This window comes from Marmota flaviventris, chromosome 1 (genome assembly GCF_047511675.1).
Source record: "Marmota flaviventris isolate mMarFla1 chromosome 1, mMarFla1.hap1, whole genome shotgun sequence".
NCBI classification, from domain to species: Eukaryota; Metazoa; Chordata; class Mammalia; order Rodentia; family Sciuridae; genus Marmota; species Marmota flaviventris.
Genome location: NC_092498.1, coordinates 135,558,773 through 135,585,661, shown reverse-complemented (window position 1 = coordinate 135,585,661; position 26,889 = coordinate 135,558,773). Strand labels below are relative to the sequence as shown.

Below are 26,889 nucleotides of genomic sequence, written 5' to 3'. Positions count from 1 at the left end.
CACACTCAGGCAAGTGCCTGAGCTTCAGCCTCAGGCCCAAGCCTCCCCAAGACCTGATGCTGCCCGACCTCTCTGCCCAGAGACCCCCAAGGGAGCTCAGCGTCCAGGCAGGGAGAGGAACCCGAGATTGGGAGCCGGACCAGGGGTTAAGCACATGTCAGCAAGATGTGGTTATTGACATGCCCGGCCCCAGAGCAGTGCCTGAGGGTGGGAGTCCAGGTACCCATGGACCTCATGGCCAGCAATGTGCAGAGAGCCCCACGTGCCCAGGGGTGTCACTTACAGTCTCCTGATGCCAGATTCCGGCTGGGGGGACATTCTCGGGTGTGCGATGGGTGGAGGTGGGGGTATCCGATTCTCCTCTTCCATTTCTTCACTGGAAAGAGTTGAGAGGTACGAGATCAATGAGTCAAGAATTCTGGCAGAAGTAGAATGTTCCAGAAGTTCCTGTGTGACAGTCTTGAGAGGGCACACATTTTGGGGGGCAGGGAGTGAGAATAAGGAATTTTGGGAAAGGATCTTGCCTCCCAATTTTCAATTTCCCGGGACTCTAGCCAAACAGAACTGCTCCCTGTTCCCTGTCATTATAAAAACCGTGCTACGCCTCTGAGTTTCTTCCACCTGAGGCTAGCGGTCCACACCTTGGAAGTCCCAGACCTGGAATTACCCTACCTGCAAGGCAGGCCCAGTCCAAATGTCGCCTCCACGAAGCCTTCCAGTCTCACCCAGATGATCCCACCCATCTCTGAACCCACAGCGCAGTCATAAATCTCCCAGTATTAGCTTATATTTTATTTTTTTAATAACTTTATTTATTTATATGTGATGCTGAGGATTGAACACAGTGTCTCCCACGTGCCAGGCAAGCGCTCTACCACTGAGCCACAATCCCAGCCCATCTGTTCTTCCTTCTGGCTTTCCCACCAACAGATATGTGTTATGCACCTACTGTGTGCTAAGCTCCATTCTAAATGCTGGGAACTGGGAACACAGCCAGGGGCAAGACCAACCAGGCCTCTGGTCCACCTGGTTAAGTAGCTAATAGTCTACCACGGAAAACAAGCACATTAAAGAACAGGAACATGGGGGGGAAGGGCCGTGAAGCAAGAAGAATTGGGCAAAGCGTGAGCGCACCAGGCTGCTCCGTGGTTTTATCAATGCCAGGGACTGAACCAGGGCGCTCCACCACTTTTCTTTTTTTATGTTGAGACGGGCCCTCGCTAAGTTGCTGAGGCTGGCTTCAAACTTACAATCTTCCTGTCTCAGCTTCCAGGGTTGCTGGGACTCCAGGCATGTGTTACTGCACCCAGGAGGGCTCTCCCTTGGACAGGGGGTGAGGAGGAGGTGACACTTGACTGATCTCTGGATAATGAGAAGTCAACCATGGGGAAAACCAAGTGAATCCCTTCCTAACAGCAAGAGCAGCACATTCAAATATCCTGAGGTAGGAACAAGTAAGGTGGGATTTTTTTTCTTTTTTGCAGTGCTTGGAGGAATCAATCCAGGGCTTGCACATGCGAGGCAGGTGTTCTACCACCGAGCTCCATCCCCAGCCCACAGCCTGGTGTATTTTGAGTAACAAAAAAGCAGAGCAGTGTATATGAAGCCAGGAGCCTCTGAGGGGGATGGTCCCAGACGGAGACTCAAGCCAGGTGCAGCACAAAAGCCAAGAATATGTCTTTCTTTCTTTTTTTTTGGTAACTCATTTGGTGGCAACAGCCGAAATGTACGGCTATGAGGCTGCTTGTATTTTTTTTTTTTTTATGAATGCTCTTATGTTGGCTGCAAAAATATTAAGTAAGGTGCGTGGTTTTGGGGTGCTACCCCAGGTCTCGCTGCCGTGTTCCTCCTAACAGCAGAAAAGCTGTGAATGAGCCAGTGCTCGGGCCGAGCTGCACAGAGGATGAGCTTGTGCGTAAGGTCCTGGGCAAGAGAGGGGTTCCTGGAAGACACAGACGGATGCCGTCCCCCAGAGGCAACTGCACCGGAACTCCAGCAACTCCAGAAAAGAGGCGCTGGGGCTGTCCAGGCCAGGCCAGCCCTGCAGTTCTCAGGGACACTCACCTCTTGTAGTAGGCCAGCTCCTCCTGCAACAAGAAGACCTTGGACTTGAGCTCGTTCCTTTCGTGCAGCACATCCCGCAGCTCCTGCAGTGTGAACCGGGGGCGGTTGGGGTCCTTGAGATCCATGGCCATCTTCTCCGTATCCGAGACACACTCCTCCCCGCCCGGCTCTGTCTGGAGGAGGAGAGAGGCTCATGAATTCCTGGCAGCCGCCACCAGCGCCCACTCTGCGTCCTGATGCAGCTTGAAGTTCCCACCTCCTGGGTAGGAGCAGCTTGCCAAGGGCGCTATTTTAAGCCCCCGAGGGCGGCCTCTACTCCCATTCTGTATGGTCTCCCCTGGAGATGGAAGCTGCAGGCCACCTGTTCATTGTGCCCCCTCAGTAGCCAACTTGCATCCCTGCGCCTCCCCACTCAGGGTTCTGTTATAAAGAATGTTTGAGAAGCCCCCGCCTCCAACACTGCCACCCTCCTGCATCTGCCAGTGCTTCCCTTCCAGGTTCTCCACTCACACCCCACTAAGACCTTTGCTGATATGGCCAACTTGGTGGTTATCGCGGCCTACGCCTCCTTCCATTCATTTCTCCCTCTGCCACAGGGCCTCGGCAGTTTGCCCCAGCAGGGGTGCACACGTGGGCATTTCTCTTCCACAAAGGCGCACGTGGATCCCAGTGTTTTGCTAAGTCGCTATCCTGGGTCAGACCCTGTCCTCCCACCTTCTTCCAGAGCAAGGAGCCTTTTTCCTTCAAATCATAGTAAAATATACACGACATAAATTTTACCATTCCCCCCCCTTTTTTTTTTGCAGTGCTGGGGACCAAACTTGGTCTTGCACACACTAGACACCCCCAGCTCCATTTTACCTTTTTTTCTTTCTTTTTTTGTGCCCGTGGGAATTGAGTCCAGGGGCACTTAACCACTGAGCCACATCCCAGCCCTTTTTATCTTTATTTAGAGACAGGGTCTCACTGAGTTGCTTAGAGCCTCACTAAGTTGCTGAGGCTGGCTTGGAACTCAAATCCTGCCTTAGCCTCCTGAGCCACTGGGATTATAGGCATGTGCCACTGCACCCAGCCCGTTATCTCTCTCTCTTTTTTTTGTGTGTGTGGTGCTGGGGATTGAACCCAGGGCCTTGTGCATGCGAGGCAAGCCTATACCAACTGAGCTATGTCCCCAGCCCTCCATGTTATCTTTCTTAAAGTATTCTTAAGTAGCTTTCACCTACAACTCTCACCTCTAATCCCAGAACATTCTCCTTGCCCCAAAAGGAAGCCCCACACTCATTAAACAATCACTGCCATTCCTCCATCACTCAAGCCCCAGTGACCACCAGCCGGCTTCCTGCCTCTGGCTGTGCCTGTTCTGGATGCTACTCGGGAGGCCAAGGCAGGAGGATTCTAAGTTTGAGGCCAGCCCAGGGCCACTTAGCAAGACTGTCTCAAAATGAAAAAGGCTGGGGACAGAGCTCAGGGCTACAGTGCTCATGCAAAGAGTATGGGTTCAGTCCAGAGTGGAAACCAGCTCAGTTCCCCTCTGTTTGTGGGTGATACTCCTTTGTGGGCATAGACCACACTCTGTCCAGTTGAGGGGCGCTGGGCTGTTTCCACCTCATGGCTACTGGGAATGGTGATATTAACATACTTCATGTCCAAGTACCTGTCTGAACTGCCATTTCCCCTCTTTTGGATACACACCTAGGTGTGAACTGCTGGATCTTCTGTGACCCTATGTCTAACTGAGCTGGGTTTTCCATGCCAACCTGTCCTCTGCAGTGGCTGCCGACTTCACATTCCTACCAGCAAAGCACAAGGTTCCAGTCTTTCCACATTCTGGCCAACTCTTGTTAATTCCTGTGTGGGTGTAAGTAGGGATCCCTAGTCCTTTTTATTTTGAGACAGAGTCTCACTAAGTTGCTGAGGCTGGCCTCAAACTTGTGATCCTCCTGCCTCAGCCTCCCCAGTTGCTGGGATTACAGGCGTGTGTCACTGCACCCAGCCATTTTCCATTTGGGAGGTATTGCGAGCTGTTCCCAAGTCACCTAGCCAATCTACAGGTGGACTATCCTGTCCAGGTGGTGAAGTATCTGACAGTCTTACACCTCCAGTGTTCCACAGTCCCTCAGAAGAAATGGACAAAGGCCGGGACATCAGTGGAGACCCTGGAACAGGGAAAGGGGGATGCACACAGTCAGCCCACCCACCCACTCCAAAAGGAACTCCACAGCGGCCCAGGAAAAAGGAACTCGAGCCAGGGCGGTGGCACAGGGCCGAGAGGCCAAGGACTCCTGAAGGCTGAGCTGCAATGCTTCACATCCCGCGAGTCTAGGACGGGCTGTTCTGGGAAAGGACACCTAAAAGGAGACACCACCCACGGGGCAGCTCAGATTACAGAGGAGCCACAGGCGGGTGCTGGGGGGAGGGGTTCTGACCATACCAGCCTCAGAATGGGGTGGGTGGGCAGCAGGGAGGCACCTCCAGCACAGGAAACCCTAACCCTACACATGTGCCCCCAAACCCCAGCAAATGGGCCTCTTCCCACCCGAGAGCTAGCAGGGCAAACTCCCAGGAGTCCACGCCCCAGAGGGTCCCCAGGGTCTGCTGGTGCGACAGGTTCAGGTGGGCTGTGTTGGCAGGAGCCTCCAGGGCTACTCTCACACCACCACAGCCACGTACTCAGACAGCACCCTCCTGAAGGACACCTTCAGCAAGTGACTGCCACCCACGGGCTCCTGCCCTGCCTGGGCTCCCCACGGAGTCAACCTGGTCTGGCATTCATCCAGCCCTGACTGAGCACTAACTCTGTGTCTTGGTGTCACTGAGCTCAGTCCTGGGGACAGGTGCAGGCAGACACACAGAAACCGACCAGGTGACACAATAAAAGAGGAACGGAGACACCAAACTCCAACTGGCAATGATCCGGGAAGATTCTAGGCTGGAGGTGGTCTCTGTGCGTGGGGTCCTGACAAATGTGAGGAGTTTGTCATGGACTCTGCGCATCAGGGCATGGACCAGAGATCTCAAACCGGGGGCCTCCAGACCCCCACTGCTTGGTGGGGCTCTCGCTGTATTCTAGGACGATCGAGCCAGTTACCAAAGGCGAAGGGTCAGGAGATTGCACGCTGAAGTCGGGGTTCGGGACTTCCTTTTAGAAAAAGCATCCGAGGACCCGGCCACCCTGGCTCAGCTGCCCAGAGCCACCCTGGACTGGTGAGGAGCAGCGGCTGACCCTTAGCCTCCCTTTTTCCTTTGCAGCGTGGACACTGCGCCAAGGCTCCAGCTCCTCCCTCCCCAGGAGACATAGGGCCTGCCCTGTCTCTGGAGGCCCGTGGGGCAGGGACAGAGCCTTTCGAGGGACTGTCCACTCCCCAGCACCCAGGAGGGCTTCGTGCAAGCCACCAGCTCCTCACCGGCCTTCATTTCCCTTAGCACTGACGACCAGGTCCCCGCTACACATGCCAGGGTCCTCGGGGCACAGAGGGTCTGAGCTCACCGCAGCACAGAAGGCAGTTTTGAGGGGATGAGGCCCTGACCCCCCGAATGTCAAGGGGATCCCCAGCCAGGTGCACAGGCCCTGGCCAGCGCGGGGGAGGCAGGCCTGGGGCTCCGCTTTTCCAGAGGCCCAGGTGGTGACCCCAGCACCGTGGGCAGCCCTGTCCTGACCAGAGCCTGAGAGGCTCTTCCCACGATGGCAATCGGGCTAGCCCGCGCCCTTCTAGGCTTATTCCACGAGGCACCACAGAGGTGGCTCTGCTTATCTTGGATAAGCCAGGCCTCTGCCTTGTTCAGGGGTCCCTGGAGGCTCTCTGGGTACAGCTAGAGGGATAGAGACACCTAGAGGCTTCAGCTGCTTTACAGGGAGGCCCAGGGGACGGCTGGCCAGCGGGGCCTGTCCAGGGGCCTCCAGGAGGCAGCACCTTGGATTAGGGCCTCCGTTCAGAGGCCTGGCCTCCCAGGAGTGTTCCCGCTGCCAGGCTGCGGAGGTGCCCATGAACGTACTTCAGAGCAGTCCCTGGCCCAGCAGAGGGGACGATGGTGCTCTGGTCACACTCTGGACCCCTGTGCCTTCCAGGCTAGACCCCTTCAAACCCTGTTTCGCACACCAGCCACCAGGCCCTGTTTTTAGAGAGGACAGTTAGCAATCAAAACTGGTAGGTGGCGAATCCGAGAGGGCAGGGTGGACTTGCGTCTCCTGTGGAGCTGTCCTGTGGGACCTCTGCAAGGAGCCCACCTCCGCTCTCAAGGACACCTCTGAGGAAGCTGGATTCTGCCCACAGGAGATGCCAGCACAGGGCTGGAGGCAGAGGGGCAGGGCCTGCTGCTCCTGGGGTCTCCTCTCTGGGTGACAGAAACAGCCCAGAGCTATTGTCCACACAGTGCAGTGAGCCATTAACACCCACAGGACTGTCACCTGAGTCCAGGCACCGGCTCTGCCACAAGCCACACACCAGTCTTAAATTTTACTTATTTATTATTCTTCCTATTTTGCAGTACTGAGGATTGAACCCAGGAGGGCTCTACCACTGAGCTACACCCCCAGCCGTTTTTATTTTGTTATTTTGAGACAGTGTCTCAAAGTTGCTGAGGGCCTCACTAAGTCACTGAGGCTGACCTCAAACTTGCAATCCTCCTGCCTCAGCCTCTTGGGTAGTGGGATTACAGACATGCCGCAGCCGGCTGAACTGGCTACCTTAGACGGCTGAACTGTGCAGCGGGCGCACGGTCACACCTCAGCAAGGAGGATGTGAAAACACGCAGTGGGGCGAGTCGCCTGCAGCTCACACTGAGTAGCATTGAGGCAGCTTCGAGGGGATCATGGGAATTGGGGAAAACCAGAAGAGTCCTGGCTCTGGGATCCCCCACAGCGCCCACCTCCCACCCCAGATGTGCTCCAGGATGGGCCCCACCCCAGTCACATGCCGCTACAGCCTGCCCCACATTCCACTGGAAACCCACCCACCCCATGAGGCCAGAACCCTGGGGAGGCGCCCTAGGCCCAGTGCTGCCCTGAGGCCGCTGCCCTCCCCTGCCTCCCCACTTCCTGCGCCACCATCTTCCCTCCCCGCTGCTGGGGTGAGCCTACTGGAATCCCGTCCGGGTCACTCTGCTCATCTGTCCATGGAGGACGCTGGCCACTGACCACCCTAGAGAGGCCACACAGAGCCAGCGGTGAGGCCACAGAGCCCTGGGCTCCTGCAACGACTGACAACTTCAACACAGCAGGGCTCCCAGGGACAAGGGTCGGAGCTGGAGTGAATGCTGCAGCCTGCTGCTGTCCCTGGCCCCCACTCCCCACCCCTCGGCTGCCAGAAAGGGAAGCCAAAACCAGCAGGCACTGGGAGGTGTAGAATGTCCCTGTCCTATCCTCCTCGCCAGAGATCTGGGGCGGGGCCAGGAGCCCGGGTGGTGTCCTCAGGACACAGTTTGGACCAGGACCGCCTGGCCAGGAGACAGGCCTGAGCTCTGAGGGACCCACAGTGGGCAGGGCCACCCAGAGCGTGGCCTGTGGCCCTGTCCCGGCGCTGGCTTCCTTCCCTTCATCGCTGTCACAGCTCGAGCTCGTCCTGCTCTCACCTTCTGCCCGCCCGGATCACGGCCACCATTTAATTTAGATTTATGTCACATTTAGCTAAAAGCAGGAGCCCTAACCTGTTTCTTTACAGACTTCCCTGAAGCCCGTGTGTAGTGGCCACACCTGCACTCTCAGCTATTCAGGAGGTTGGGGCAAGAGGACCACAAGCTTGAAGCCAGCCTGGCAAGTTAGCAAGACTCTGTCTCTAAACAAAAGGGGCTGGGACGTGGGGTGGAGCTTGGTGGCCTAGCGAGCACAAGGTCCTGGGACCACAGATCAGGAACCTGCCCCAGGCACAGGCTACTCAATGGCTGCCCTGGGTCTCGACCCCCCTGACCCAGCCCACTGTGGCCAGGTGCCTGGGTGTGACTGCAAACCCTGGCCAGCAACAAACCTCTGCAGGAGGGGAGGGCAGCTCCACTCCCTGGTTCACTCTGCTCTTCTCAAGCAGCAAACCACCTCCCGCACTTCCCGCGGTAGACCTTGGCACGGGCTCTGGCCTCCAGCTTGAGGAGGCTCCTCACGAAGCCCCCATCACCACCCGCGGTCAGCTGTCCTGTCCTGTGCTCCTGGCACACCCTGGGGCTCACTGTGTGCTGGACATGCTAGTGCCCACCTCACCTGGGCCTACCTGACAGTCCCCTCCACGCACTCAGGGCGCAGCGTAGGCACATGTGGTCTGCCTCTCCATTTCTGCCCCAGGACCTGCTCAGGATGTGGGGGAGGTCATGATCTTGGGCCACCCTTAGCCACCTGGGGACCAACCTGCTGAAAGCCGGTTCTGGGAGGTGCTCTAAGTGCTTCCTAGAGCTCCCAGGCCTGGGGCGTGACCTCCATGCCACACCCTCCAATTCCCTCGTCCTCCTTCCTGTCTTACTCCCCTGACTAACGGGATCACATCCAGCCAAGTCCTGCGCCCAAGCTGTGCTGTGAGGGACCCCAGCTAAGACACCCCTCACCACTGGGAGTCCTCTCCCCAGCCCAGGTGGCTGCTGGGGCCCCGCCTGGCCCACCTGGCCCCACAGGCCTCTCCGACCTCATTCAGCCAACCTCCCTCAGCCTCCCTGTCTCTCCCACCCTGCACACCACCCACCCTAGCCTGCCTTTTTTTTAGTAAAGGATCGAGCTCAGGGGCACTCAACCAACCACTGAGCCACGTCCCCAGCCCTGTTTTGTATTTTATTTAGAGACAGGGTCTCACTGAGTTGCTTAGGGCCTAAGTTTCTGAGGCTGGCTTTGAACTCATGGTCCTCCTGTCTCAGCCTCCCCAGTCACTGGGATCACAGGCCCTGGCTTCGGGCTCTAGGGCTGAGTCCTCCTGAATGGACAGGCCCATTAGTCCACTGAAGGATCACACTGCTATGAACATCTGTGAGTGGGTCTCCATGTGGACGCTCATTTGCAGCTCTCCAGGTGTGTCTAGAAGGCATTGCTGGGTCACATGGTGTATGACCCTGGCCAATGTCTGTCTCCCCTGCTCAACTGTGGGCTCCACGAGGACAGGGACAGGGTCTGTGTTTGGCCTATGTGTCCTCCCTCGTGTCTGCCACATGGATGCCAATTATTTGAATGAACAAGCAAGGCAGGTGCCTGGTGACCACCACTGACCTGAACACCCTGGGCTGGAATGCTGGGAGTTCTAGGCCCAGCTCTGCCTCTGTTCTGCTGTGTGTCTTCAGGCCAGTAGCTGGTTCTCTCTGTTCCTCCCATTGTCTTAAGTACAATGAAGAAAACAAGGCAACTCTGCCTGCCTCCAGCAGCTCAGACTCACCCTCCCGTACACCTCTGCACCAGCTTCTGCTTACCTCTGGCTCCTCCTCCCCGTTCTGGCTGAACTCTCCCTGTAGCCTTTCTCGAAGCTTCCCAAGTTCTGCCCTTAGGCTGCCCATCTCCTGCTCCTTAGTCTGCAGATCTGCCTCCAGCTCCACCTTCTGTTCGATCAAGGCCTTCCCCTGGGCCTCCACCACGGTGACCCGGTGTCGGAGGTCGTGGTTGATCTTCATCAGCCGAGTCTGCTGCTGTTGTAGCTGTAGAAAGAGGGAGATCATTGTGTAGGGCTGCCAGGTACGGTGGCTCAGGATGGACACTGCATGGGGGCAAATCTCCTTCAGGTACACCAGGCATATTACAGATCTTTACTTGCTTGGAAGTTGTTCATGTTCTTATGACTCTGTTGACAGCAGAGATGGGCATTAGTACACTTACTGAAGTCACTTTATGGCAGATGGAAGCCAAGTGTCTTGTTAGAATCAATGCATCACAACAATTTCCCAGCAGATGGAAACAACAGGCCTCAATAAAGAGGCATCATTTTTGATTCAGGCAGAGACACTGCAGGTTTCTGGGGCAGCATGGGGCCTGTGGGGCCTGGCCTCACAGGGGAACAGAGCGGTGGGCTGGAGGAAGCCCCAGGGTCACAGCAAAGGGGACTCCTGCGCCTGCAGTGGAGACTCTGCTGAGGCTCCTCCGCCAGCCCTGATTCGAGGACGAGCCTCCGAGGATGCCCACCCTTCGGAGCCCAGAGAACGAGATGGGAAGCTCCCGAGTGGAGCGTCCGGTCTCTGGCTGGAGCCAGCACTCGGGAGGAGGTCTGCCCGCCACTCACAGCCTCCACGTCCTCGTTCTTGAGGCCCAGCTCCCTGTCCTTGGCCCGGATCTCGTCACGCTGCTTGTCCACCACCTCCTTCAGCTTCTTCATCACCTGCCGCTCCCGCTCCGACATGCCTGGTGGGGACACCAGCCCGTGACTCCACCTGCCCCCTTGGGTGGCCGCCCAGCAGCTCCTCCACCCAGACCCGGCCTCCCCCGCCTCACACCAGCTGCAGCCGACCGCCAACATCTGCTCTGTCCCCACCCCTCCCAGCCCATCCGCCTCAGGGCCTTTGCCCTCCTGTCCCCTCTGCCCAGAACTCCCGACCTCCCCTGCAGCCTCCAGGTGGGCCTCCATCCAGCCACCTCTGCACACAGGCTCCCTCCCTGACCCCTGCCAAGCCACCACCGCCCCCGCAGTCCCCCCTTCTCTCGCTTCACCTTTCAGCACTTTTTACAACTCCCCTAATTCTGTCACTGAAGGGAGGGTGGCAGAGCAGAGACCCCCCAGGCCCTGGCTCCAGGGCTGGCCGTCCTACCTGATGGACGTGTGGCTCTGGGCTCTGCTCTTTGAGCCTCAGTTTCCTTATCTATAAAGTGGGGAGGTGGCTGTACCTCCCCCAGGGCTGCTGAGAGGCTGGACCAAGTGACACCAAGGACCTGCATCATCTGCCACCTGGCACCAGTGGGAGGTCAGGGGCTGCCACCCAGGGCTGGCTTCCTTGCAGTCCATTCACCCCCACCCTGCCCCAGTCCCAGGCAGACCATGGGCCACAGGAGGACAAGGCTTCAGCTGACCCCTCCCTGTCACACTGCCCAGGCCTCCACGGTGCCTGCAGATAGCAAGTGCCCATCAAGCTACATGGGGAGTTTGCTGAACAGTAAGGACAGGGGCTGTATGAGTTTCCTGCAGCTGCTGTAACAAATGATCCGCAAACTTGGTAGCTCGGTCCCATCCAGGTCTTCCCACCGACCTCCTCTCTCCCAGCAGGGATATTCCCCAGCAGGTTTCACCCACAACAATGACCATCCTCCCAGGTGTATGTATTACAGTGTGTGACACCCGGTCACCAGACTAGGTGGGTCAGGTTCTGCCCTACAGAGCCCAGGATTGCAAAGAGTGACATTCCTGAAGGGGAGCCGTCTTGCCATTCCAGGCTTCACATGGGGTCTGCACTCAAGGCTGCCAGGGAATGGGGGCAGATTCCTCCTCCAGGATCCCAAAATGCAACTTCTTCCTGAGAGGCCCGGGAAGGATACCTGGACCTTACTGGCCTCATTTTGCAGGTATGGAAAACTGAGGCCCAAGGTTCAGGGTTGCTCAGCCAGGAACTTGCAGAGTTGGCACTCAAACCCTGGTCTTCTTGTCCTCGCCCAGACTCAGAGGCTCCCGTGAGGTCAGCAGACCGTGTCACCAGGGCCAGACGCCAGTCCACTCTCCCAGACAAGACCACCTGCTGGGAGTGGCGCTCAGCTTTCTGTACATGCACACACGCACACCAGATGTCCATCCTTCAACTACTCACTGAGCACCTGCTGCGTACGTGATACTGAGCTAGTCAAGGGGACACCACGGTCGACAGTGAGACTGGGCTTTGCTCTCACAGGCTTCCAGATATCAGGCAGACAAGAACAAGTAACACAGAGACCCAGCGTGGACTGTGGGTGTGGGAAGCCGCCTCTGGGGCCAGGCACATTTATACTGAGCCCAGAGGACAGCAAAGAAAGAGGCCAGGTGATGAGGCTATGTCCCCGGCAGGCACCAGCAGGTGGGCAGGCCCAGGACTGGAAGTGGTACCCGGAGTCCAAGGGCAGCACCAGGCTGCAAAGTAGAGGCCACCAGGAGATGCAGGCTTGAGCCGGAACAAGCCCAGACCAGAGGCCAGAGGGCCAGGGCAGTGGGCCGGGCCAAGGAGGCCAGGAGGGGACAGTCAGGGAGGAAAGACCCCAAGGGCAGGGACTGGGAGGCCCCAAGGTGCAGAAAGCTCAGCTGGACCCTGAGGTTGCTCCGTGCATGGGCTGCAGACTTGAGAGTGCCCTCAACACCTCTGAGGCTCCCTAAGGGTTCCTCCACTCGCCACGTCCCTAACAATGTACAAGAAAGTCATGGGGAGCGCCCAGCACGCATCTCAGCACATGCCCGGGTTACACAAGGCAGGTGCACCCTGGACCCCGCCCCTCAGGTGAGCATGCGTAGGTCAGCAGGCGCTCGGCTGACGGACAGTGTACCTGAGCGCAGTAGGCTGCAGACAGACAGGCAGACTTGTGAGTGAAGATGGCAAGTGACGACCTGACTGCGCAGAATAAGACCTGCTCAGAAGATGTCTCGGCAGCTTTGTTCACAGTAGCCCAAATCTAGATGTAACTGAAACCCCAGCGATGGTGGGGTGCGTGGGTTAGCTGTGGCCTCAGGCACGGCAGCCTGCAATCCCAGCAACTCCGGAGGCTGAGGCAGGAGGCCCTCACTTCCCAGCCATGGGAAGGCTGCAGCCAGGCCCCCAGCACCACGCCAGAAGCCACCTTTGATGTGGGGACGAGGAGGATGGCCTTTGCCTGTTCCTGATCTATGAGCTTGTGGGGATGGTACTGGTGCTTGGATCTCCCAGGGACAGCAGGACAGCTGTGAGGTGTGACACATGTTCCAGGGTCCCCAGGGACCAGGCCACCCTCCAGGGTCTCTGCCTGCGTTGACACTACTGCAACCACACTGCCTTCCCACTCTCAAGGTCTTAGGGCCCGAGCTCCTCTGTAAATATCCTGGGTAGAACAGGGTCCCCCAGTCATGCCACCTGGAACCTCAGCATGTGGCCTTACTTGGAAATAGGGGGCTGGCAATGTGGCTCAGTGGTAGAGCGCCTACCTAGCATGCATGCTGGGTTCATTCCCAGCACCCCAAAAAGAAAAGAAAGAAAAAAAAAAAGAAATAGAATCTCTGGAGATGCAGTTAGCTAAGAGGAACTCATGGTAGATGAGGGGAGGTGGACCCTAAACCCAGTGACTGATGTCCTTAAAAGAGAAAGGGGTGGACATCAGACAGACCCAGAGGAGGCGGCCACAGGAGCAGGAGGCAGAGATTCCAGTGACAATGCTACAGGGCAAGAGGCCTGAGGTGAGCTGAAAGGGGCCAAAAGGTGCTATGGTTTGGATTTGAGGTGTCCCCAAAACACTCCTGTGTGTCAGAGGTGACATCATTGGGTTAAGAGAGCTTCACCTATTGGGCATGATGGCGCACACCTATAATCCCAGCAACTTAAGGCTAAGGCAGGAAGATCCCAAGTTCAAAGCCAGACTCAGCAATATAGTGAGACCCTAAGCAAGTCTGTGAGGCGCCGTCTCAAAATAACAAGATGAAAAGAGCTCCATGCTTGTGGTTGAGCACCCTGGGTTCAACCCCAGGAGCCTCCCATCCACTGATAGGGATGAAGTGGGTGCTAACCGTAGGCAGCAGGGTGTGGCTGGAGGAGCAGGTCACTGGGGTGTGCCTTGGGGTCTATGTTTTGTCACCAGTGAGCCGAGCTCTCTCTGCGTCCTGGTTGCCAAGCCCTGAGCAGCTTTCCACTACAATGTCCTTGCACCGAGGTGCTCTGCCTGACCTCGGCCCTAGCTGTGGCGTTCGCAGATCACAGACTGAAACCATGGGCCAAAGTAAACTTCTCCTCCTTGGCCTTGTCCTTCCCAGGTCCAGCAAGGAAAAGCTGACTGAAACAGAGCCATCTCCCCTCAGAGCCCTTGGCCCTGCTGGCACACAGATTTTGGACCCCTGCCTGCAGAGCTGTGAGGGGACACGTGTTGCTGTCATAAGCACCCAGTTTCCTGCAGCAATGGGTCACAGCAGCCCCCGGAGACAGCAGACATCACGGAAAGGCCCAGAGAGGGGCGATTTTCACTGAGCTGAAGTTCATACTGAACGAGACTTGGTTCAACGGGGAGGAAAAGATGCCCTTGGGGACATCTTTTACTGAGCCCTGACCCTGGAAATAACTTGAAGGTTGGACTAGTAAGTGACCTTCCCCAAATGACCCAGGCGGTAGAGGCAGGACTGGGACTGGAGTCGGGTCAGAAGCCTCCACACCTGCGTGGTGCGGAGTCTCAGTGTTGCGAGATGAAGACTCAGAGGGTGACTGACGGTGGCAATGGCAGCAAGTGCTCCGAGTGTGCTCATTGCCATGCACTTGGCAGCGGCCAAGGCGGTAGACTTTATGTTGCACGTATTTTCACAACCACTCTGCTCCCCCCGCCACAAGACTTAATAGGAAAAAAAATGCAAAACACCCCACGGATCATCTTCACGTTGATTCGCGTTGCAGGGCAGTGTTTGGGAATATGATATTGAAATTCCCTTCTCCTGTTCCCTTTCACTTTTCTCTCATGTGCCGATGAGAAAAATCCCAAGAACTAATCCTACTGCTTGGCAGAGACGCCTGCGCTGGTGGTTTTCCTCCACTCCCGACGCCTAAGCTGTTCCTGCACAGCCCAAGGACTTTCTGCAGACCAGAGAGTGTCTCTTCACACTTGTCTCCCGGGTCCAATGGCTTGGAGATCTGTAATTCACTCCCTGGGTGCTGACGAGTCATTTTTACTCCCTGCTTTCTAAATGACAAGATGGATTCCAAAAACAGGCAAAGAAGTGCTTTCTTTTTTCTTTTTTGGTACTGGGGATGGAACCCAGGGGTGCTTAACCACTGAGCCACATCCCCAGCCCTTTCTTGTATTTTATTTAGAGACAGGGTGTCACTGAGTTGCTTAGGGCCTCGCTAAATTGCTGAGGCTGACTTTGAGTTGGTGATCCTCCTCCTGCCTCAGCCTCCTGAGAAGCTGGGACTACAGGTCTGCACCACTGTGCCCGGCTAAGAAATAACTTTCTTGTTTTTTTTACAGTGGAAACTGAACCCCAGGTGTTCCACCACTGAGCTACATCCCCAGCCTGTTTTGAGACAGGGTCTCACTAAGTTACCCAGGCTGGTCCTGAACTTGCAATCCTCCTGCCTCAGCCTCTTGAGAAGCTGAGATCACAGGAAGGAAGTGTTCTATCATCTGGATGCTTCCAGAAAGTGGGAGAGAGGAGACCCCCCAGGTAGCTCTGAGAAATGGGGCGCCCCATGCTAGGAGCTGAGAAAGCCATGCTGGCTGCCTGGAAGGCTCCCCTGAGAAACCCCCACCTCCCCAGGATTCAAACAGCTGTACCCCTAAATCATCAGCGTGCCCAAGCCTCTGCCCAGAGTCACAGCTGGCACAAGGTGCAGCCCGATGGTCTCCCCGTTCCTTCTCTGAGGGACTTCAGCAGGAGGAGGGAGACCACCTGCCCGGCACCTGCACAGCCTCTCGGCCTCTCCACGACCTCTCTACAGCCTCTCTACTCATGGCTGCAGCCTGGCAGGAGCCACGTAGGAGCACCTCAGATTGCACATGTCAGCTGCTTCCTGACAAGCCCAGCAGGGAACAGGAGGCCACAGGGACAGGAGGCTGTGGGGACAGAGCGAAGCTCCCCATGCTGCAGCAGATGGAACTCAGCTGAGGGGCAGCTCAGAACTATGCTTTCAGGCCCCTGGCCCAGGCCCTTGAGCCTCTGCAGCTTCAGGGGGGCAGGCAGGACAGTTCCCAGGTCATAGGCAGAGGCCTCTGTGTGCCCTCAGAAATGTCATAGGCAAGAATATTGCATCAGGTCCCTTGGATAAGTACAACTTAGTTCCCGCATGGCCAAGCATCCCCTGCTGAGGCACCTGCCTGCGGATCTGAGAACTGAATCGGCCTGCTTTGGACATACTTCTGTCCACTTTTAAAATATGGATATATATGTAGGTATGTGCATATATATTTTTTGTTTCTGGGAATTGAACCCAGGATTGCTTAACTACTGAGCCACATCCCCAATCCTTTTTTATTTTTATTTCTTTAAAAAATATATATTAATTTGACTGCTTGTATTTAATTTATATATATATATCTTGTTGATAGACCTTTATTTTATTTGTTTATATGTGGTACTGAGAATCGAACCCAGTGCCTCCCACGTGCCAGGCAAGCGTGCTACTGCTGAGCCCCAGTCCCAACCCTTATTTTTTATTTTGAGACAGGGTCTCAATAGGTTGCTTAGGGTCTCTTTAAATTGCTAAGGCTGGCTCTGAACTTGTGATCCTGCTGTTTCAGCCTCCTAAGAAGCTGGGATTACAGGCACAGCCACCATACCTGGCTAAAAATATGCTTTTAGGATGAATTATTAAGTGCATACAAATTTGGAAATCACCAGATCGTCCTAGAACACTGAATTTTTTATCATCATTGAAGTAACCCTTTAATAGTGTTTTTGCCTTAAAATACATTTTTCTTTTCTTTTTTTAATTGTAGATGGACAAATACCTTTATTTTATTGATTTATTTTTATGTGGTGCTGAGGATGGAACCCAGTGCCTCACCTGTGCAAGGCAAGCACTCTATCACTGAGCCACAACCCCAGCTCCCAAATAAATTTTTCTTACATTCATACCGCTCCACGGCTTTCCCTTGGAGTGTCATTTCCCAGCATTTTACTCAATCTCTGTAACTAATAAAATCCATGTCTTTGTGTGTGTGTCACTGGGGACGAAACCTAGGACCTCACCCACGCCAGGCATGCACTCCACCACTGAGCCACCACACATTTTTGGTACTGGGGATCGAACCCAGGGGCATTCACCACTGAGCTGTATCCCCAGCTCCTTTTATCTTTTATTTTGAGACAGGGTCTTACTAGTTGCTTAGGATCCCACTAAGTTGCTGAAGCTGGCCTTGAAATTTTGATCCTTCTGTCTCAGCCTCCCAAACAGCTGGGATTACAGACCTGTGCCCGGCTGACCCCAGGGGTTTTCTCAGGCTAAAGAGATGATTCTGAGATCCCTCAAGGTGGAAGTCAGAGGTAGCTCTGATTTGCAGGGGAAGAGCTGTTGGCCAGTACAGGACAGAGGGGGCTTAGGAGGCCCAGCTCAGACCCATTGTCCGTCCTTGTATCCCAACAGCAGCAGAGGGCTGGCGTGAAGGTTCTGGGTAGCTGTTCATAGGATGTGACAGTGGAGTGGACCCAGTGCCAGTCAGGCCTGGGCTGCTGTCCCTAGTTGCCCCCTATAAGAGCCTCAAATCTCTTTCCAGAGACCACAGCTTTGTCTAAGGGGCCGTGTGATCTGACCCCTGCTGGCCCTGACCTCATCTTCAGCCACCCTGGCCTGGGTCTTCTTGTACCCCACCCCAGCCTCCCGGGTCTCTCACTCTTGCCCCGGGGCCTCTGTGCTACTTGCTTCTTGCGAGGTACTTGCAGGGCTCACACTGTCACCTCACTAGGCTCAACTGTGACAGCCTCGGTCTCTAAAGAAGCCTCAGGTCACTACCGTGCACCCTGGTCAGCTCCTCTATGGTGCTGCTGGCCTCTGGAATCAAGCCACTGTCGGTCCACGTGCTCATCAACCATCTCCTCCTTCAGGAGGGCAGGGTCTCTGTCCTGTCTAAGGTGTCCCAGGGCAGGGAGGGAACCGGGGGCAGCCTGCTAAGCAAACCTGTGTCACCATCTGCCAACCCGGGCTCCCCAGCTTCTCGCAGAGCAGGGGTGAGAGTCAATGTGGCACCAGGACGCGGGCAGCAGTGCCGCAGGACAGTCCCCCTCGCCCGGGCGGCCCTCTTACCTTCATGCTTCTGGAACTCCTCCTCGGAGAAGCTGACGTCCTTGTGGGAGAGGTTGGTCATGAGCTGCTTGTTCTCCTCCTGCAGCTGGGCGATCTGGGACAGCAGGTCCTGCGCCTCCCCCCGCCACACGTCCTCCACCAGCTCCAGCTCCTGCCAGGGCAGGGACGGCGGTGCGGTCACAGCATGCCCAGGGCAGTGGCCTTACCCCCACTGCCCACAGGGAGAATCTCAGGTGGCTGGGACTCTGGGCCACCCCAACCCCCATGAGACCCAGGCCTTGGGCAGAAGGATGGGAAAGGCCACAGCCACCCCACAGGCACCTGGCCCCTGGGCCCAGCTGGAACTGCTCTTCAGTGATCACCCGGGGCCACAGGTCCCAACCACCTCTGGGAGTGGGGAAGACCCTGGGAAGGCCCAGGCTGCCAGGGCCACTGGCCCAGAGTTTCTCTTCAGGCCTCTGGAGCAACTCAATAAGCCACTCAGAGGCACCAATTCTCTCATTTGGGAACCAAAACATACAGGCAGATGTGAGGAGAAACAAGATCAGTCCATTGAAAGGATTCTGTGGCTGGGCACAACTGCATGTGCCTGTATCCCAGCTACTCAGGAGGCTGAGGCAAGAGGATCACAGTTAGAGGCCAGCCTCTGCAACTTAGCAGGCATACATCGGGCTCCACGAATCAGAGAATATTCTGTGTTACTGTCTTAAACTATGGGGGCTGGGGTGTGGCTCAGTGGTAGAGAGCTTGCCTAGCAAGCGTGAGGGGCTGGGTTTGATTCTAAGTATCCCATAAAAATAAATAAATAAAATAAAGGTATTGTGTCCATCTACAATTAAAAAAATTCATTAAAAAAGTAGACACACACACATAAAAAAATATAAAAGGGCTGGGGATGTGGCTCAACAGTAAAGTGACCGAGTTCAATCCCCAGAACCTCAAATAACAACAAAAAGAGTATTTTGTGGATGACTGTAACCAAAACCACAGATAATCGCAAATGGTAACAAGGATGTGAAATGGGAGCTCAGACGCGTGGCTGATGGGACAGGAATAGCAAGCACTCAGTTGGTTGAGTGGCTTGGCTGCTCCCAGCGCGGCCAACATAGAGGGGCCCCAGCCGCCCCAGGAGCCACGAAGACACACGTCCACACCAACACACGTGGGTGTGGACGTGTGTGGCAGCCTGAGGTAGAAACAACCTCTGTCCATCAACTGATGAGCAGGTTAAAAAAAAAATGGGGTGTATTCAAACGTGAAATACTGCATGGACACAAACAGGCTGGTGCTACACGAGCTCATGTCCTTTCTGTTCTTTTGATACTGGGGACTGACCCCAGGGGCACTATATCATGAGTCACATCCCCAGCTCCTTTTGCTTTTTGAGACAGGGTTTCGCCAAGTTGCTGAGGCTGGCCTCAAACTTGCAATCCTCCTGCCTCAGCCTCCCAAGGTGCTGGGATTACAGGTGTGGGCCACCACAATAGGCTTTCATGGTCTTATTTCTATGAAATGTCTAGAATAAGTAGATCCCCAAAGTCAGAAGGCACATTGGTGGCCTCTAGCGCCACAGCTCCGGGGATGCAGGACGAGGAGTGACTGTCATGGGTGTGTGTTTTCTTTTTGCGGTGATGAAAATGTTCTAAAATTGACTGTAACGACGTGCACAGCTCTGAATACACTGGCAACCTCTGAGTGGTGCACTTTCAATAGGTGAGTTGTATGTGAATCACACTCAATAAAGCTTCAAAAAAGAGGAGTTTGGTAAAAGCATAAGCTAGTCACAAAGCACCCTTGCAGCTGTCAGATGCAAGTGAGGTTAGGGGCTCAGATCCTGGGGTCTGTTGCTCAAGTTTGAGTCCTGTTTCTGCTACTCACTAGCTGGTCGTGGGCAATCTAACGCTTGGGTGCCCAGGAGACAGGTTCTTGTGAGGATTAAGTGGTCACTCCCTGCAGAGGCTGGAAACAGTGCCTTGCCCCAGCAGGTCCTGCTGACCCTGCTCCCCCTGCCATCGGCCACAAGCCATGCAAGGCCCAGATGCGCTCCCCAGTCCCATCTCCTCCCTCGGAAAGCCTTGGCACTGGGGAGACAAGAGGGGATAACTACACTTCACCACTGAGCCACATCCCCAGCCCTTTTTATATTTATTTAGAGACAGGGTCTCGCTAGGTTGCTTAGGGCCTCACTAAGTTGCTGAGGCTGGCTTTGAACTTGCGATCCTCCTGCCTCAGCCTCCTGAGCCACTGGGATTACAGGTGGGCGCCACTGTGCCGGGCAAAGTTAAGGGTCTTGGGATTGGGGGGATGGTCCTGCGTGATCAGAGTGGGCCTGTGAAATCACAGGGTCCTCATAAGAGGGAGGAAGGGGAGCCGGGGTCAGAGTTAGAGGCCACACAGCCTCGAAACAGAGATCTAAGTTAGATCAGAAGATGCTGCCATGCTGGCTGTGAAGATGGGGTGCGTGCAGCCGGGGTCCTGAGACTGGACATGGTAAAGGAGAGAATTGGCCTCTAGAGCCTCCCGGAGGAAGGCAGCCTTCTTATGCCTTGGTTTTACTTTATCATCATCATCATCATTTTTTTGTGCGGGTGGTGCCGGGGATCAAACCCAGGCCTGGCGTGGGCTAACCTTGTGCTCTACCCCTGAGCCGCGCCCTGGGCCCGGACTCCTGGATCTCAACCCAGTGAGGCCCAATCCTGACTTCCCCACTGCAGAACTGTATCCAGAACTATCCACATGGACAGTATCAAGGGGATCCACAACACTGTATCACATTGTATCCACGTGTGTTCATAAGATGGCTCAGTCCAGCAGCGCATAATAAATTTAGGCTGTTTTTTGGGGGGAGGGGTTAGCTGTGGTGTTTATTTTTATTTTGTGGTACCAGGGATTGAACCCGAGGTGCTTTACCACTGAGCCACATCCGCAGCCTCTTTTATTTTGAGACCCTCCTCCTGCCCACCGGAGATGAAGACAGATGTCAACTTTCTCTTCTTCTGCTCCCTTCTCCCAGTGAGCTGAGGTCAGTGTAGAGAGCAGGTTCTTGCCTCTGGGCGGACCAGGGGGAATTTAATCCTGCCTCACACAGCGGAAAAGGCTGCTGCAGGGAGTTACTGCTGACTCATGAAGTTCTTGGACTTCTCTCAGCCCCAACCATCCTGAAACCCCTTCTCCAGCCTACAAGGGCCAGCACCTCCCTACCTCCTCTCCCATTCCCGTTTTCCACTCCCTCTGTTCCTCCACACTGGTCTTATTTGTGCTCCTTACAGAGCCACATGCACTTCTACCTCAGGACCTTGGCACTTGCTATGTCTTCAACCTGGAAGCTTCCCCCAGAGCTCTCTGTGGCTGGCTCCTACATTGCACTTGGATCTCAGTTCAGAGGGCACCTCCTTGGAGAAGACTTCCTGTCTCCCCAGCTGGTATACCTCCACCAGCCAGTCCCTTTCACATCTCATTGTTTTATTTTCTTTGTGTCACTTAATCACAACCTGATTATTATTATTTTTAAATTTACTTCCTGGGCTGGGGTTATAGCTCAGTGGTAGAACACTTGCCTAGCATGTGTGAGGCACTGGGTTTGAATCTCAGCACCGAACAATATAAAAATAAATAAATAAAGGTCCATTGACAACTAAAAAAAAATATATTAAAAAAAAAATGTACTTCTTAGCCATGTGCCACTCTCCTATAACCCCATCTACTCAGGAGGCCAAGGCAGGAGGATCACAGGTTTGGGACCAGCTAGGGTAACTTAGTAAAACCCTGTCTCAAAATAAAAAGGGCTGGAAATGGAGCTGATTAGTAAAGTGCCCCTGGGTTCCATCCACAGTACCAAAAATAAAATTTAAAAAAATCCACCTTCTCACGTTAGAATTGTACCATCCCACAGAGTATCCACAGGTCTCCGTGGCCGTAGAGCCTCGAGATGTGGCTGATCTGTACTGAAACACGCAGAGGGGGTCAAGCACACATCAGATTTCAACAATGCACAGGAAGAAAAGATCGCAGAAGTATCTCATGAACAACTTTCACACTGAATATATGTCGGCATGAAAATACTCCAGATATACCAGGCTCTAGAAGGTGCATCAAATTTCCCCTCGTCTCTTTCTACTACCACAGCCAGGCACAGTCTATATCCTTCTTTCTTTCCTTTTTTTTTTTTTTTGTTTTTGTTTTAATGGTGCTGAAAATCAAACCCAGGGCCTCATGCACGCCAGGCAAGTGCTCTACCACGGAGCCACATCCCCAGTCTGCCAAATTCTGTCTTTTTTTTGGGGGGGTACTGAGGATGGAGCCCAGGGGTGCTTCACCATGGAGCTCTGTCCCCAGTCCCATTTTTTTTTTTCTGGTAGTTACAGATGGACAGCCTGCCTTTATTTTTATTTTATTTATTTTTATGTGATGCTAAGGATCAAACCCAGGGCCTCACATGTGGTAGGCAAGTGCTTGGCCACTGAGCTAAAGCCGGAGCCTCCCCCCTCCACAGTTCTTTTGATTTTTATTTTGAGACAGGGCCTCACTGAGTTGCTAAGGCTGGCCTCCAACTTGCAATCTTCCTGCCTCAGCTTCCCAAGTTGCTGGGATCACAGGTGTGCACCCCCCTGCCTGGCTGCCACATTCTATTTCTATGAGCTAAAAGGCCAGGGCCACCAGACTAAACCTTCATCTGTCATGGTCACTGCAGCCTCCCCAGTGCCCAGAATAGTGCCTGGCTCATAGTAGGTGCTCAAGAAACACCTGTGTTGAATGCGGGCAGGCACTGCTCATGTCTGGGCCTTTGCATCCACACTGTTTTCTAAAGACAGCCTGTTTCCCCTGTCTTCTGTCATCCCCATCACCCTCCTGCTGCCTGACGTGAGACCCAGTTTTTCTCTGCTCTGCATCACTGAGGAGAGCACCCTGCACGCCGTGGCCCATCAACAGTGTTGCAGACTGAGTAAGGAGAGAACAGAACAGGTCTGTGGCCTGGGCTGACTGAGTGAGCCCAGGTGTCTGTGGGTGGAGGGGCGCAGGCTTCCCTGCAGTCAGACTGGCTGGCTGGTCGGGGGAGGGAAGGAAAGGAGGAGGGGGGAGGACAGGACATACCAACGCTCACTAACAAGATTCTTGTGGAAACAGCACCTTGAAGAATCATCAAAGCTGCAGAAGAAACATCAGAGGAGTCTCTCCCTCCTCCAAGAATAGCAAGTGCAGAGGCCTGGGCTGGGCAGGCGGGCAGCTGTGACTCCCTGTTTACAAACAAGCCTGGGCCCTGGACGTCCAGAGCTGGGGCGCTGACCGCATTCCAGAAGCAACAAGTGCAGGTGGCCTGGTGACCTCCGGGTGCCTGCCTCCCAGGCCAGCAGGGGCAGAACCAAAGAGCTGGGGTGGGGGCGGAGGCGCCCCAGGACTTCTGTGGGACCTGGGCTGAGCCCTGCAGGCCCTGAAAATAAAGCCAGCTTCCTGGGAGATTGCCAGTCCCTTCCCTCCCAGGCCCTGGCAGGGAGGAGGTGCCGGGGCAGGAGCAGAGGTGTCTGGGGTCGGGGGTCCCCGATATCATCCTGTGGGCACCTAGGCGAGGGTTCAGACCTGAAGCTCCCACTGCCTAGCCCCTCCTGGGCAGGCTCCGGCCCTAGCCCTCTGTGCATATTAACCCCCATTACAGGCTGGGGGCCATGGTTACCCCACTTCACAGCTGAGGAAACTGAGGCACAAAGTGGTTAGGGGATTTGCCCACGATCACATAGCCTGTGAGTGCTGGGATTTGAAACCGGGCTATCTAGCTCCAAAGTCCCTGCTCCTAGGAATCTTGAAATTAATTATAGGACTTGGGCATGTCCAAGTTCCCAGTGTGACCTTGGTCTCCCAACTCTTAGGAGCTCCAATTTCTTCCTGGCCCCAGGGTATAGGATCCCCATGTGAGCCCTGGAGCAAGTGGTCTTCACCCACCATCGGACCTGCCCTCAGGTCTAGGCAGCATACCCAGCTGTGGCCATTTTCCTTGAAAACACACAGATTCATCACAGCATAGATGAGATGATGGCCTGCCAGAGAGGTTCAGAGAGGCCAACTGAACTTCCTGAGGCCACTCAGCAAGCCAGAGCCTGCTTGGCACCCAGATCCTGATCCCCCAGGGAAAGGCGGTTTCCTCTCATTCTCGGTCTGAAGGGTCTGCCAGGCGCTCCAGGCCTGAGGTTAGGGCAGGAAACCACATGTCTCCCACTTCCTTTTCCTCAGGCACCTCGTCTGGACAGTGAGGAGGCCCCGATTTAAAAAGGCTCTGGCTCCCAGGGCAGAGGCTAGACCTTGGAGCATCCCCTTCCCCCAATTCCAGCAGAGTGGGGAAGAGACACTGGGATTACCTCCTCTAGGCCTGGGACTCTCTCATGGCTAACGGGACAAATCCCTCCTGCACTCTGACCCTCTGTTTCCTCATCTGTAAAATGAAGTCCTACCTCATAGAGTTCTGTAAGGATTCAAGATAAAATCAAGGCAGGGAGAGCACTTCGGAATACAGGTTAATAAACTAAGGGAACGTTGGGAAGAAAGTTGCAAATATAAGCCCAGAGGCTGAGGGCTTAGTGGTTAAGAGGTCACACATCTCTGCTCTGGGGGAACTTGAGGTAGAATAAAAAAGGGGACTGGTGTGAGTGGTGTAAGGTCTTCTAGGGTCACACTGAAGGGCAGGGGACATTAATTTGTGGAAGAGAATAATATCCAAGTACTTTATCTACATCATCACCTTTAATAAGAATGGTGGATTCTATTTTGATTATTATTTGACAGATGAGGCAACAAAGCATAGAGAGGTTCAGCAACTTACCCAAGGTCACAGAGCTATTAAGCAGGTGAAGGTGGCACTGGAACTCAGGTCTGACTCTAGAGAAGTGCTCTTAACCTACTGGTGGTACATGCCGACTGCCCATGACTGGGTAGAGAGGGTCAGGGGCCTCCCTCCCTCATCCAGGACGGACTGGATGTTTCCTGCCACAACCTCAGCCCTGGACGCTCCTGGCAGACCTTTCAGACTAAGAATGAGAGGAAATTGCCTTTCCTTACTCTAGTCCCTGTCACACATACACATCCACGGCCACCTGCAGTTGCCGGAGGCTGAAGGGTCCTTGGGTCCCAGAGCCCCACTGCCCAGGTGGGCAGACTGAGGCCACTGCCCACCTTCTGGTGCTTGCGCTCCTTCTCGATGCGGTCCATCCTCTCCAGGCGCAGGCGGTCCAACTCGAGGCGCAGCTCGTCCAGCTCGGGAGCGACGTGGTGGCGACTGACCAGCACCTCCAGGATCTCCAGGACCCTCACGACCTTGGGCATGAGGCGCGCGATGGCCTCGCAGCCGTGCTGGTCAATGACCCGCTCGAACTCATGGCCCACGAGCGACGCGATGTCGTACACGTCCATGACGGTCAGCTCGGCCACGTTCTTCTCCAGCGCCGACTCGGCCGCCAGCGGCGACCCCCGCTCCTCCTCCATGGCTGTTCGGGCCTCTCCGCCCGCCAACTAGTGCAACTCGCAAACTTGCGGCGATCGCGGGCAGCGCCGGCCGGGCCCACCCCGCGCCGAGCCGGCCGCGCGCAGGGGCCAGCGGCCAGGGCGCCCCGGGGGCGCGGGCGGGCGCGGGCGGGGGCTGCGCGAGCCCGAGGTCAGCGCCCGGCGGCGGGTCTGGGCGCCGCGCGGCCGGCTCCCGCGGGAGGAGGACGAGGACGAGGAGGAGGAAGGCGCGCGCGTGCGCAGGCCGGCGCCTCCCAAGTTGGGAAGCGAGTTGGGCAATGGAGGCACTAGTCCCGCGGCGCGCCCCCGCCCGCGCCCGGAGGAAGGGCGGCGCGGCCCCTCCGGGAAACTTTGGCGGCGCGGGCGCGGCCCGGTGGCCGCTCCCCTCGGGATGCCGCGAGCCCCGCCCCGGCCCCGGCCTGGCGAGGGGCGCGCCGCCCTCCTGCGCCCCGGGCGCGCCGCGGGCCCGCGCCTCCCGGCGCCTCCCGCGCCTCCCCGAGCCGAGCCTCCCCGAACCTCCCCGCGCTAAGCCGCCCCACCGCAGCCCCGCCGCAGCCCCCGCGCCCGGACGCGCCGCTAGCTGCTCCGGCGCGGCCCTGGCTCCTCCTCCACCCGCCGCCGGGAGGGGTCGAGGCTGGCCCGGAGGAGAGCGGGTGGCGGGCGCCGCCTGTCTCGGGCCCGACTCGCTGCTGGAGGGCGGGGGACGTCCGCCTTAGGGAGGAGCGGCGGGGTCAGAAGGTGGGCTCCGGGATGCGGCTCAGCCGGGAAAGAGAGTGCGGACCCCGGCCGCAGACCCTCCCGCTGCTCCGTCGCCAGCAGGACCGGGCGGCGCCGTGCCGCGCTCCAGTCGACTGACCCCGGAGAGGGGCAGTGGAGCGCGGGGTCCTCCGTCCCCAAGGCCACGGGGCTGCCCCGCCCGCCGATCCACACCATTAGCGGCTCCTGGTGACTGAGACACCACTCCACCGTGAAGGAGAGGCCGGGGTTTGAATCTGAGAGCAGAGATTTCTTGTCCCAAGTCGCCTCTCCTTTGGGCCTTGCTAAGTCCACTTGTCTATCAGACCCCAACCCACCCGGGAGAGCCTTTTCTGAACACGCTTGGTTATATAAGGGCCCCTGGAATCCCGCCATGTGGCCCCCATCTAAATTGCTCTCAGAATCCGGAGTTGTGACACTCTGGCTACAGATTAGCCCTCACGCTCAGGCGGTGGGGTCCTTAGTCCTTGAGAACATAAATCTCAAGACCCTATAGCCATAAATCCCACCCCTACCTGGAACATATTTATTAGGAAAAAAATTTTAAAAGGTGTGGGGGGTGTGTGGCTCAAGATCACAAATATATGCAAGACCCTAGTTCAATCCCCAGCACTGAAAAATGTAAAAAAAAAGATAATGTTTTAAAGTTTAAAACTTATTGAGTATTTGCTTTACATTTAGCTAAAAAATATGTAGTGCTAAATAATATATATGTATGTATGTATATATATATATATATATATATATATATATATATATATATATATATATATTATATAT

General features: G+C 55.6%; 1 protein-coding gene across 2 annotated transcripts in view; it reads right to left on the bottom strand.

Annotated features, from left to right (window-relative positions):
- Rilpl1 (Rab interacting lysosomal protein like 1) overlaps positions 1–25,481 on the bottom strand; it is a 33,303-nt gene extending 7,822 nt beyond the window's left edge. The window contains exons 1-6 of one of the 2 annotated variants that reach the window (XM_071616129.1): positions 25,027–25,481; positions 17,869–18,019; positions 10,236–10,354; positions 9,436–9,657; positions 2,065–2,237; positions 284–376 (exon numbers count right to left, since the gene is read on the bottom strand). In XM_071616129.1, the coding sequence (XP_071472230.1) occupies positions 284–376; positions 2,065–2,237; positions 9,436–9,657; positions 10,236–10,354; positions 17,869–18,019; positions 25,027–25,335 (1,067 nt within the window). In that variant the 5' untranslated portion in view covers positions 25,336–25,481. The remainder of the gene's footprint in view (positions 1–283; positions 377–2,064; positions 2,238–9,435; positions 9,658–10,235; positions 10,355–17,868; positions 18,020–25,026) is intronic. The other variant, XM_027921405.2, reaches the window with a different exon arrangement.
- Between the last annotated feature and the right edge of the window lie 1,408 nt (positions 25,482–26,889).